The 12,933-nt window shown below is 40.4% G+C and overlaps 1 protein-coding gene across 2 annotated transcripts in view; it reads left to right on the top strand.

The window, feature by feature from the left end:
* SETBP1 (SET binding protein 1) overlaps positions 1 to 10,767 on the top strand; it is a 376,922-nt gene extending 366,155 nt beyond the window's left edge. For both annotated transcript variants that reach the window (XM_036823197.1, XM_036823198.1), the window contains exon 6: positions 5,397 to 10,767. In XM_036823197.1, coding sequence (XP_036679092.1) covers positions 5,397 to 6,022 — 626 coding nt within the window. In that variant the 3' untranslated portion in view covers positions 6,023 to 10,767. The remainder of the gene's footprint in view (positions 1 to 5,396) is intronic.
* The last annotated feature ends 2,166 nt before the right edge of the window (positions 10,768 to 12,933 follow it).

Below are 12,933 nucleotides of genomic sequence, written 5' to 3' on the forward strand. Positions count from 1 at the left end.
ATTCACACTGCAGCTCTGTGCCTTGACTGAGGCTGATGGTTCTCCAGCCCTGTCCACCTGGAGGGCAACTCCACTCCGGGCAGTTCAGCGGTCCCCAATATTTCTCTACCTTCCCAATTTAAACAGCAAGAAAAATTCTAATTAGTCTAGAGATAAATTTGCCTCCCTCTCTGACCCATCCAAAACTTTATAAAACTACAATGTGTCTTGCACATGGGCAAAGTCTCCAAACCATTAGCACCTATTTCTTAGGAAGCTTCTATACAGCTAAGCCTCATTAGCCCTTATCTTGCTCACAGTGCTTACATGACATCTATATAAAGTCAGTGTGCAAAAGCAGTGATAAGTCCAGTGTTTGATTATCATAAAAGAAGTAGCAAAATCAACAAACGCTGATGAGCCAATCATCTGATAATGGGAGCAAAGAGAAAATCTAGATCTGGACCAAAACCAACTCAGTCATTTGCATGGCAATTTTAAGTACAGAAAAAGTCTACAAGATGATTTGCATTGCAGAGTTACGAAGAAATGAATTCATATTTTGCCCTGGCCACTCATAATTATTCTTTAAGGCTAACAAAGAACAGGCAAGATATAGGACAATTATAGGAAGGAGAGCAAATATGGAATCAATCTTGGTGCAAGAGCCCAGAAATTACTGTCTAATAATGAAACAATTTGAAGAGAGAAAAATCTGTTAACATTTAGAGGAACAGTGAAATCATAAGCAGTAAGGAGAAAGATTTGTGAATATCAAACCCTGCCAAGTCCAAAGCCCTCCTCTCCGCCACACTACGATTTCAAAATTATTAGATGAAATAAATGTCTTAGAAAGCCACCTCACTCTTGGTAAGGCAATAGATAATGAGTATAGGTAAGAATTATAGCAATCTTTAAATACAGAAGCATCTAGTCTAACTGTTCAGTGTAATAGATGAAGAGAGACCCAGAGGGGCTAAGAGGTTCATTCTAGTTCAGCTTGGTTTCCAGCTGTCCCTGCCCAGAGCCCTTCCTACTGACCTGCACTCTGGTGCTGTTCACACATGAAGTAATGAGCCTACACTGAAAATTTGGATAATACACACAGGACAAAATAAAATTCAGAGGTTCAGTAGATGTGAAACCCCTCAAAAATTGTAATGTGAAAAAGAAAGAGGGATATTGAGTCTTAACACCTGAGGCCATCAGCGGAGATTGGACCATGACATATGTTTATGCAGTTGGTCACAACATAAAACCCAGAGTGCTCATTCATTCTTCCCTCCCATTCAGCCAGGAGGGTAGCTACCAGCAGGAGTTTTCTAGGGAGATTATGCATGCCCTTTACTGAGGACATTTCTTATTCTTCTAAAATTATTTAGGTGAAATAGAGCCCAAGAATATGAAAACCAGAGCACCCCCCCACCCCCCGCCAGTCCTAAGATCCTGAGAAAGATGTTTTACTGACACTAATCATTTATATTTTTTTAACCATGTATTATGGAACTAGCAAGTATATACCAAAGTAGCAGAATAGCATAATAAACCTCTGTGTACTCATCACTCAGCTTCAACATAATCAACTCATTTCAATCTTGTTTTAGGAATACTTCCACTCCCCTCCTCCCTCCCTTATTATTTTGAAGCCAGTCCCAGATGATATCATATGATTTAATCTATTAATAATTTAGTATGTATTTCTAAAAGACAGGTACTTTGAAAAATGATCACAGTGCAATTATCACACCTAAGAAAGTTAGCAATAATTATATAATATCAAGAAACACCCAGACATTATTCAAATTTCCATGAATTTATAAAATATCTCTTTTGACAGTTTGTTTAAATTGGTATCCAAATATGATCATTTTATCTCTTCTCTCTTTTAGTTTACAGTTCCACCCTCCCCCCCAACCTCTCAACTTATTTGTTGAAGGCACCAGGTTGTTTGCCCTGAGCTTCCCACAGTCTGTGCTTTACTGAATGGATCTCGGTGTGTCCTCTGTATTCCGTGGTACTTAGGTCTAGAGCTGAGCTGCCCATTATGGTAGCCACTAACCACATGTAGCTATTTAACTTTAAATTAAACTAAATTTAGAGTCAATTCCTCAATCACTTGCCATATGTCAGGTGCCCAGTAGCCACATGTGGCTAGTGGCTGCTGTATGGGACAGCATAGATATAGATCAGTTCCACCACTGCAGAATTTCTATAGGACAACGCTACTCTAGAGGCTTAATAAAGTCCCGTAAGGTAGCTCTGGAGGGAAGAAATGTTGAAATCTCATCCACCCAGTCTTTGACTCACAGTTAATCTGCACTGGGGTCACTTTAAACCTTCATGTCTGGATATTGAAAATGAAATAAAAATTCAAGGGATCTGTGTGTTTCTAAATTTACATAAATGGTACGCTTACAAATACTTTTGTTATTTGCTTTTTTTATTCAAGTTTTTTTTTTTTAGATTTAACCATGTTGATATATTTATATGTATTTTATTCCTTTTAACAGACGTGTATACAATATTCCATTGTTTGAATGTATCGCAGTGCTTCATTATCTTTTTAATTAATATTTATATTGTTTTAAGTCTTCTGTAACATACACTGAGCTTCAGGGAATGACCTTGGCCTCCTGTTACATATGAGCAAAAGAGGTGACCAGGCCTTGGGATCTCTGGGGCATTGGGCACGCCCATCTTCAACTCTAGTATTTATTGCCCAATCACTCTCCAAAATGATTCTGTCAATTTGCTCTCCTGCCAACACTCTGCAAGTGTTCCTACTTCCTTACAGAATTATACATATTAGGTAGTTTCAGACTTTTAATTTTTACCAATATGGGTTCACATATATGCAGTAAAAGTACAAATTCAAGCAGGGAAAGGAAAGGAAATGGAATTGATGATGGAGCACTGACTTAGCTGACTCTATAATGTTTTCTTGCTTAAAAAAAAAATAAAGCATATATGGCAAAAATTTAATGTTTATTAAATGTGAATGGTGGGTACAAAAGAGTTGGTTATGATAGTTTTAGTATTGTTTGGTAGGTTTACAGTACTCAGAATAAATGTTTATTTCATAATCATTTTTCAATGCAAGGGCCTAATAAAAAATTATGCAGCATATAACAAATTATTGAATATGGAATTATCTACTAGGTTCCTTTTTGTTTGTTTGACATTTCATGCTAAAAAAAAAAAAGTACTGAGAAGAAATATCCATTGGTTGTATTTGCCCCAAATGATCTCCAGCTCAGCGCACGGAGTTTTCCAGTCAAGCTTTACTCAGTCAAACATTGCCAACTAATTGCCCAAAATGATTTACTTTGTACCTGCATGCTGTATTATGTGTCACATAGCATTTTCTTCTCTTTGGATGATATAAACTAAAAAGAAGGTAAACTGCAAGTGGAACTTTTATTTGGAATAATGCCAAAAGTTTTGTGGGGTATTTCTGACTAGTTTTCATTTCCTCATGAACTCTGTGGACAAGGTAAATGGCTTAGCTCTGACATGGAGACCTGCTCTTAGTGTCACTATATTTGCAATGGTCGATTTAAAAATCCAAACTAAAACTCCTTTAGAGAAGAATATGATTATAAGGCAGCAACAATCAGTGTAATTCATCAGTGGAGAAACAGTTTTTAAATCCCTTCCATGTACAAGGCACCATGCTATGCCCTGTGAGGGACATAAAGACCAACAAAAGTCGGTCTCTGCATCTGAAAACTTAAAATCAAGCAAGCTTTTCCTTTTACAACACTAAGTACAAAAATTTTATTTTTGTAGCCAGAAGCTCACTCTGGCTTTGTTCTATTTTGATCTTTATAACTTATTTTAAAGATTGCTCAGTAGTTATTCATTGCACAGTAAGTCTCACAATGACCTTTGGCCAAGAGCAGTACCATTTTGGCCTGTCCTGTGAAACTCAGAGCTTCCCACTCCATGAAACTTGTGGCATAAATAACTTCAAATAAACCCTTCTGGGAGATCTGTGTCGGGCACAACATGAGAGAGAAATGGGGAAAAGCAGGGAAAGAACCAAGCAGGAGTGCCCAAGAGTAAGTGACAGCAGTGTCTTTTCAGCATTTTTTCCTCATCTCCCTTAAGATATGTATTCTGCTTGTCCACTAGTAGTTGAAAAAGTATGGGATGACACAACAAACCACGCTGCTAAAATGAAACACATTTGTTTTTAGGCCTGCAGCGTTTCGTAGGGTTGACGACAACTACATGGGCTTCTTTGGGGATGAGCATTTAGTGTAAATCACAGCAGCAAAGCACTAAAGACACATTTCTTAAGCTTATAAGTAGCCAGAGGGAGGAGCCAGTGTGAAGATGGCTTATCAGGATGTGTGTGAGTGCCTGTGTATATGTGTGTATACACATGTATGTACACGTTTGCCTCTAGTGAACAATACAAGGAGAAAGAATGATCTAAAGGAGGAAAGGTCTGCTACGTCTTGAAGCCATTCACACTTTATGGTGTCTGAACTTCAAAATGAAGCAGTTCTGAAGGCTATTTAGTAGCGGCAGTACAGGACTTCCTGCGACTAGAAGTTTGGCTCATAAAATAGAGAAGCATCTGGCCACCAGGACATGAAAAGAGCTCCTTGCAAACAACAGCCCAGTAGCACGGGTGTAAATGATTCAGAAACACCTGGCTGGTATTTCCCTTGGGGTTTCCAGAAGATGAACTAGTTAAGAAAGACTTGGTCAATTGGACATCATCAGGCAAGCTGACAAGTCCAGACCATTGGGGGAAAAAATTAGAGAGATGGGATCATCCCAAATTGAGTGTTCCTGAAAAGTATCCTCCCTCTGTCATTGGAGGAGGGTTAGAAATATAATAGGTTCGGTTAGATATTCTAGTTCAGGTCAAGGCACCTCTTTTTCGAGGCTGACGGTACAAATGAATGATCCAGATTGCTTGATCCAGCGGGCTGCTTGTCATTTTTTCTATTCAGCATCTTTTACAGAAAGATGAAGTATAGCCTAATGCTAAATTGAATTAGATCAAATGTCAAAGGGCTGAATAAAAAATAAAAGCTATGATAGGAGAAAGTAATGGGAGAATTTATATTGTGATTCTGACATTGATTTCCATGGTAGATCTTCCTACATGGTGTGAGCCTTAGTTTCCAAACTTAAAAATGGGAACAAGTGTATTTCATGGGATTGTTGTAGAGACTGAAATAATGAAATGCTTTGTACACATAATATTCAACCCATGTTTATTTTTATTATTTTTAATTTTAATAAAGGAAAAAGAAGAAATAGTGGGTACCGAGTCATAGTTATAGCATTAATTTTCCATAATCTTCATAGCCAAATATAATGCCAGCTGTCACTAAAAAGACTAGGTTTAAGGCAGTCTGCATCCTGTAATCAATTTCTTCTCTCTTGCCTTCCCGCAGCCAGCTCCTCCCTGAAGAAGCGATTCAAGCGGCGGGAGATCGAAGCCATCCAGTGCGAGGTGCGGAAAATGTGCAACTACACCAAGATTCTGTCCACCAAGAAGAACCTGGACCACGTGAACAAGATCCTGAAGGCCAAGCGGCTGCAGAGACAATCAAAGACAGGCAACAACTTCGTCAAGAAGAGGAGAGGGCGTCCCCGGAAGCAGCCCACGCAGTTCGATGAGGACTCCAGAGACCAAATGCCAGTGCTGGAAAAATGCATCGACCTTCCCAGCAAAAGGGGTCAGAAGCCGAGCCTGAGCCCGCTCGTCTTGGAGCCGGCCGCCAGCCAAGACACCATCATGGCCACCATCGAGGCGGTCATCCACATGGCCCGGGAGGCGCCTCCCCTGCCACCGCCGCCGCCCCCTCCCCTCCCGCCGCCGCCGCCGCCGCCGCCGCCACCCCCGCCGCCCCCTCTGCCCAAGACCCCCAGAGGAGGCGGGAAGAGGAAACACAAACCCCAGCCTGCGGCCCAGCCCCCGCAGCAGCCGCCCCCGCAGCAGCCCCTTCCCCAGGAAGAGGAGGTGAAGGCCAAAAGGCAGAGGAAGTCGCGAGGGAGTGAGAGCGATGTCCTTCCCTAGGGTGGGCCTGGGCGTCAGAACCTGGGGCTGGGGAGACTGACGCGTTGGAAGTGCAGTGAGCCGGGGCTGGGTCCGAATGCCCTTCTCTCCCGAAGCTGGGCAGGCAGACTCGGGCCAGATGACGGGGTTGAGCCTTCAGGAGCTCTTGGGAAAGCAAAGCAGGGGAACGTCTTCAAAAGAAGTGTGTCTGTGCGTTACAGCAGTTCCCGGCCAAGGGGCACTTCAGTATGGCTAGATCCTTGACAGGCAGCACGAGACCCATCAGGGAGGAGAAGGATGGTGGTGCTCTCCGACAGCCGCCAGACCTCCCGCATCCAAGGTGCGCCCTTGATTCCGTTGCATTTGCTGGCCAGGAAAATTGAAAGGGGAACGCCCTCAATTAGGAAACATTCCAAGGGGAGAAAAGCCGCAAATTTCTCAGCTGGCTTTGTTGTAAGCCACTTTCATTTAATTGGTTTTTATTTCTTTTGGTTTTTCAAGCTCGGCTAGGCTTTGGGGCACCAACATCACCTTCAGGTGACCTGAATCTTTATGTTAACAACACAGTTTCTCAGAGGGACTCATGTCATCAGAGGGTGGAATTGTAGTGATAGGCAACCTTAGACATGCATCTGTGTGTCTCCTCTATTACACATACACTGATTTTTAGAATCATCTGTTCCTACTTTTTCTTTGCCCATTGTACTTCCATATACCTTTTCGTTAACTTACTTGCTGCCTTCTTTAACTTGGTACACACCTAAATAATGTAAACCTTACCTGTGTTGTAATGTTCACCCTTGGCATGCTGTCCCAAGGAATTTGGCTTTGAATTTCAGTCATTGTGAAACAAATACTTAGTATCCATAGAGCCTTTTAAAAATAAGTGATTTAGAGCAGCCGAAGATACGTTGACCCAGGTGTCAACCAGGTTATTTTTATACTTAAAACATATCAGCAAAGAATAGGCAGAATAAAATGGTTTTAATGCCCCATAGAAAATGGAATAGCTGACAAATCACCAAAACTTGAAACCCCAGGCCCACCAGAAAGACAAGTGTCTAGCAATGCCTTGGTATGTGGATTTTTTTTTTTATACTAGTAACTATCAAAGGTCATTGAAAAAAGGGAACAGAAAGACAATAGAAGTACATTGTCTCTTTTCATAAAAGCAAATGGGAGTAAGTGTTCTTATCTGGGAAAAAAAAAAAAAAAAGAAAGAAAATGCTCAAAGGGTGTCACCACTCCAATAGTATCACGCCACCTTGGACAAAGTATCCAAGTTGTGGTTGCCTTAATAAACTGAAACATTTTGTACATAATGTAATTATAAATCTATCAGTCTGCATGGATGCAAACTGTGTGTGACAAATCGTCTTTTAAATGGTCAGTTTCGACTGTACATTTCTCATCCAAGTTGTACTCTAGCCATTGGTTTAGCGTGGACAGATATTCCGTCTCTATTATCCACCTCCACAGCCCAAGTTAAACATGTTAAGAAACTCAGAATGAATATGAAGTCATTCCATTGCCATAGATGTTTTCTAAAAGTCAGATGTGGAAATTTCAAAGTATTTTCAATTTCCTCCCTCACTCCTCCCCTTACCTTTCCTAAGACATCAAATACCTGGTATGATAGATTATAAAAAGAGAGACACTGGGAGACAGAATTAAATTTTCTAATGGGAATTAGAATATCTGGTTTACCTCCAAATTAAGTTTCTTTACAGGAAGTTGCAAATGGCAGGAAATCATATTATTACTTCAGAACACAACATTATTTCCTTAGAGAAAGAAGGATTTTTGTTGGGAACGTAGGAGAATAAGGGATGGGTTATCTATGGGAGTAAACTTTAAAATCCCAAGTTAATATGCTTGCAAACATCAGTGCTCTGTCATGGCACCACCAGTTGGTTGAAATTACCCACAGAGTCATCCTGTTCTGCACTGTCACCACAGGCTTCACATCATGTGCTGCCACTAGGTCAGTTGCATTTAATGCCAGCAATATGTAAGTTTAAAGGAGTGCATTCTCCTGTTCTTCAAAGCTTATATCATAGATACTCAGTTTGTGACCTAGGTTGACCTTTGGCATTTCATACAGGTTGAACAGTAAAATCAAACCAACCACTTTCAATTTGTCATTCCCAAGCCATGTCTGAGTGGTTCCAAAGTCACTCAAGAGGAAGGTTTAAATTAGCCCCACGCACCCCACCATTGCTATGAAAGAGCAACCATTTTCATTCCAATTAGGCCATAAAGTGGTTTCTCCCTTGTTGGATTTTGAAAATAATTGATTTCATTCTTTCTTTTGCCCCTCTTCCTTCCAGTGTTGTACTCTTTCCCCACCCAAATCTGTGAGCAGACTAAATCTTCCTGCAGAGGGGAATAAGCTGGCACTCTCTAAGCTTCTTAAGGAAGGACCTAAAGCTTAATTGGCATTAACCTCTAGTAGGTGAGAAATTTCAAATAACTCTAGGATACTTTAGAATTTCCAAACCAGCGAAAGGTATTCCAGGAGAGATACAGCAGACTTGCACCTTATACATAAATTCAGTTCTACAGTTGTCATGTGAGTCAAGTGCAAATCCTCTACATTTATGATCCTGAGGATAGATTGGAAAACTGCAGAGGAGCAAAACTGAGACAGGCTAACCCGCTGTTTGGAGGTGGAAGCAAGTCCAGTCACCTGCAGGGCTTCCCCTCTTTCCCATCAAGCTCCTCCCTCAGTATCACATTACTTTTATTTTTTCTTTTGCTTTCCATTAACCTAACCCATCTTATTAGTATGACCATTTCCTCATTTTCTAACTACCCACTTTGCATTAGCCTCTCCTCTCCTGTCCAGACTCAACACTGGGCCAGTCTCGTTTCACATCTGGCTGGTTGCAGAACAAGGATGAGAACCCAGGTCTCCTGATCCACGTTGTGGAGGTCTCTAGCCACCCAACACTGCCTTCTGTGGCTGCATATTTATTTAGAGAAAATGTCATTTGGGATGCATGAAGCTCCATAAACAGATCCAAAAGTATTTCATAATAAGAGAAATTCCTTCGTTTTCTTTTCTGTTTCCTGGAATACTTGTCTTCAGCAAGCAGGCATGAACCCACTTATAGGGAATCTGATTAGGGGTGAGCAAAGAATGAAATCTGTATAAAAACCACCTTGAAGGGGATGATGGGTCTCTGATCCACCTTCCTAAGTGGCTGCGGAGCCACTTGCTTTTCAGCCCCTCATCTCAAACGAGAGGAACAGAGTTTAACTTCCTCTAACAGCACTGCTCCGGCAACAGCCCGAGGAAGACGGGTCAAAGGAAAGGAGGGCGTGTCTGGGCTGGCTCGTGACCTGGCAGGCCTGGGACTCAACAGCCACTGACAGCCCCGACTAGGTGACTGAGGGCCGACAGGTTTAGCCTGTTAACTTGGCTGCTGTCCGGAGTGGGAGGCCACGGTCGACGGCAGTCGGAGTTTGTGTTCTGGGCATTGCTGGGTCTATAAATATGATAAGCAAGTGGTGACAGAATTATAGTATAAGGTGATGTACTACATGGAGATCATAAAGGATTTGGTTTTAGGACTTAAGTAGAAAATCCCACTCCTACAGCTTACTACCCGACAATATTCAGATAATGAGCTTTTGGAGAATATTTTTTCCCTACCACTAGGAAGATTTACCTGGGAACTGTCTAAAGTCTATACATATATTTCCAAAGCCTTTAAATGCCAACTGTAGCATGGAGGGGGGGGTGGGTGGCAGAAGCCGAAATGCCTCAAAAGCCATTTAAGTGTTACATTGCAGGATTTTCAGTCCTTCACATTATGTAAAAGTAGATAAATATAGACATTATTCTCAACACTACCCTATAGTATCACAATGGTCCAAATGCCAGAGCTTACAGATAATGTCATCACAGTGCCTAGAAACTCGAACTGTAATATACCGTAGCATTTTCTTGGAGTTTTTTAAAGTTTCTTTCCACGATACCAGGCTCTCCCTGCCTCTTGTTTCTTGGAGGGTTTGCCCTACTGATGAGTCTGCCTCCCTTCTTGGACTCAGTCACTTGGGGAACAGTCTTAGAAGCACATATCAACCAAGGAAGAAACTTCCTGGATATCTCTTGCCCACTTGCCCAGGTATAATAAACACTAAAGGGGGGAAAATTGAAAAGAGCTGCCACTGGTCAACACAGAAGGGCAGTTCCAGCTTAGGTTGGTGTCTTTCTTTTTCTTCCTTTTTTTAAAAAAATCTATTTCTTAAATAATAAATGCACATGATGTGTTAAATATGTATATATATATTTCAAAAGAAAAAAATGGGGCACAAGATTGTCTTACAAGTCGTGCTGGCTAATTTTTAGTTTGTATTCATAAGTGGTTTTTAAAAGCCTTTTTTAAAGTGTAATTTGCATGTTCTACTTTGATTGTATGTAAACATATTTTAGAACAAAAAATGTATTTGTATTTTATTGAATATAGAGGCAAGAAAAATTGTACATTGTTTGAAATGTTCTTTTTGTAACAGTTTTTATTCATAAAGCATTTTTGTACATTTAAAATGAACATGGACTTGCTGTTATTTGAGGCGTAGATACATCTGGCATGCTTTACTGTCATGCTCCTCCATGGTCTTAGATGTTGGGTTTTAAACATTTTTTCTAAAAGAAAGCTCAGTCTTTTTCGCTACCAGATCAGGTTAGCACAGTATAGAGCACTTAACTATTAAAAAAAAAAGTTAATCCTATTCATATGTTATTCATTGTGTGAAATTAAAGACATTCAATTCAGTCTAACATGAGTTGTGAATTCTTTTGTTTTATTTTCCATCTGGTTCACATCACTAAGGAGTTTAATAGCATTTGGGGGTCTTTGCTCACACCAACTGGATATAGAATCATTGAGAAAATTCTTACGAAATTTCTGCCTTTTGTATGATTCTGGGAAGTACATTGTGAGCAAGATTTGAGTCTGATTTACAGGGTTACTGTTCAGAATATATTACACCTGGACATAAAGCCAAGATTGATTCAAAGAACCAGTCAGAACTCTGCTGAAAGCAATCCAAATGTAGTGTAAGATGTTGGAGACACATCCTATCCTAAAATTTTAGAAGAACATTATGGTTGGGGGTTAAGGCCTTCTTACTAAATATCCCATGTTGTTTGATAGCTGAAGGATGGATCTCTGGCTGGCCTTAAAATTTGACTAGAGTGTTAGGAAAGGCTATTTAATCAACCACAGGCAGTTACTGATCACCTATCCAAAGCCTACCGGTCTGAGCAAGACCCTAAGGGCAGTGTCCAGGAATACACAATCCTTGCTCTGAAGGAACTTACAAGGTCTGCATGTGGAAGATGAACTATAATTCTAAGCAGAATATGGCAAGTGGTAGAAGAGTGATGAGGTGTCAGAAGAAAGGTGGAGCCCTTGAGGTGGCACTTTCTTCTCTTCCTACTCCTTCTGTTCTAATTTTTAGTTTATATTCAGAAATAGGTTTTAAAACTCCTTTTAAAAGTGTAAGTTGCACATTCTACTTTGAGAACTTGTAAACATACATACATTTACATATTTTTTGGTTCTTTCTTTATCTTCTGATGCACCGCTTTAAAAAGCCAGCAAGGTAAGTAGGAAATGTTATAAGCAGCTCTGCGTCCCTAACCATCAACCTGACCCACCGTGACATTTATTATGACTTTTGGTATTTGCAGCAAGCACAGTGGAATAACTGAAATCTAGTGGAATGAATAGGTCTTCAAGAGTAGATTATTAGGGCAGCCTCCGGGATAGTTGGAGTCCTAATGCTTTAGATAGTCTCCTGAGACTCAGAGAATTTAGTCAGCAAACTCTATCAAAGTAGAATTTGCCCTTTTTCCCTCTCCTCTGCCAACTATCTTGCACTGAACCAGGAGAATTTAAAGCATTATATAGTCCTTTTTCTTTCATTAGACTGTTGGCATTTCTGAAATCAGCAAGGACTTCCAGGAATGCCCCTAATCTCCTCCCACCAGCTTCTCATGTAGGGACAAAGCTGTTGCCATGAAATTGATTGGCTCAACTTTTAGGATTTTTCATCAGTCCACAGAGTAGTGATGTGCTGACAGAGATTGTCAAGACAGTCAGATATGTTCATACATGTAGCTGGTACAAATCTTGGTCTACAAATAGATGGCTGAAAGCAATGTTAAAATTTAAGTTCTTTGAAGGTCAGTTTATTAATTTTTAGTTCTACCAGCATAGTCGATCCTTAGTTCTAGACCTAGGAATTCTTTTCTAACCTGGAGGGGAAGGAAAGAGGGGACTTTCAGAAAGCCTAGCTCCAGCTTCTTCCAAGCTGTGTCTTTGTGCTCCTGTCTTTTCTATTTCCCTAGTTTCTAGTCGTTTGAAACTGAAAAGCCAGAAAAAAAGTTTTTAAAAATTTTTCTCCCCTCTGCTTTTTTGCTGTCAGCTACATGCCCTGAGGGGATGAGCACAAACCAGCCTAGCTGCCTGAATTGGGGGGAGGAGACTAGTAGAAAAGTGGAAATACTTCAAAAATTTTAACCTGTTACACATGTGATAGGGAGTGAGGACAATCGGATGTGAAAAGCTAAAGGATTTGCCCAAGTCCTAAAAGGCTCCTTATAGGTCAGATGAGATAATGAATGGGTGTGAAAGGGATTAGGAAGGTGGCAACAGTGGTGTGCATTTCCATTGTCCATTATTACTAATTCACTTTTATTGGAAATGCCAAAATCCAGGTTTTTAATTCTTATAAAAGCTGTGGCAAGACACTTTCCTAAAGTCATGAGAGTTTTTGTTTCCAGGATTCATTAAAGGAAAAACTGGTGCCAAAATGTTAGTCACATTCATATATGTTAAAATTAGGAAGTAACAAATGAGGAACATTAAAATCTCAAAAGTTAGAAACCTCACATATTCTATCATTACTAAGCTTGA

Source organism: Balaenoptera musculus, chromosome 14 (genome assembly GCF_009873245.2).
Source record: "Balaenoptera musculus isolate JJ_BM4_2016_0621 chromosome 14, mBalMus1.pri.v3, whole genome shotgun sequence".
Classification (NCBI taxonomy): Eukaryota; Metazoa; Chordata; class Mammalia; order Artiodactyla; family Balaenopteridae; genus Balaenoptera; species Balaenoptera musculus.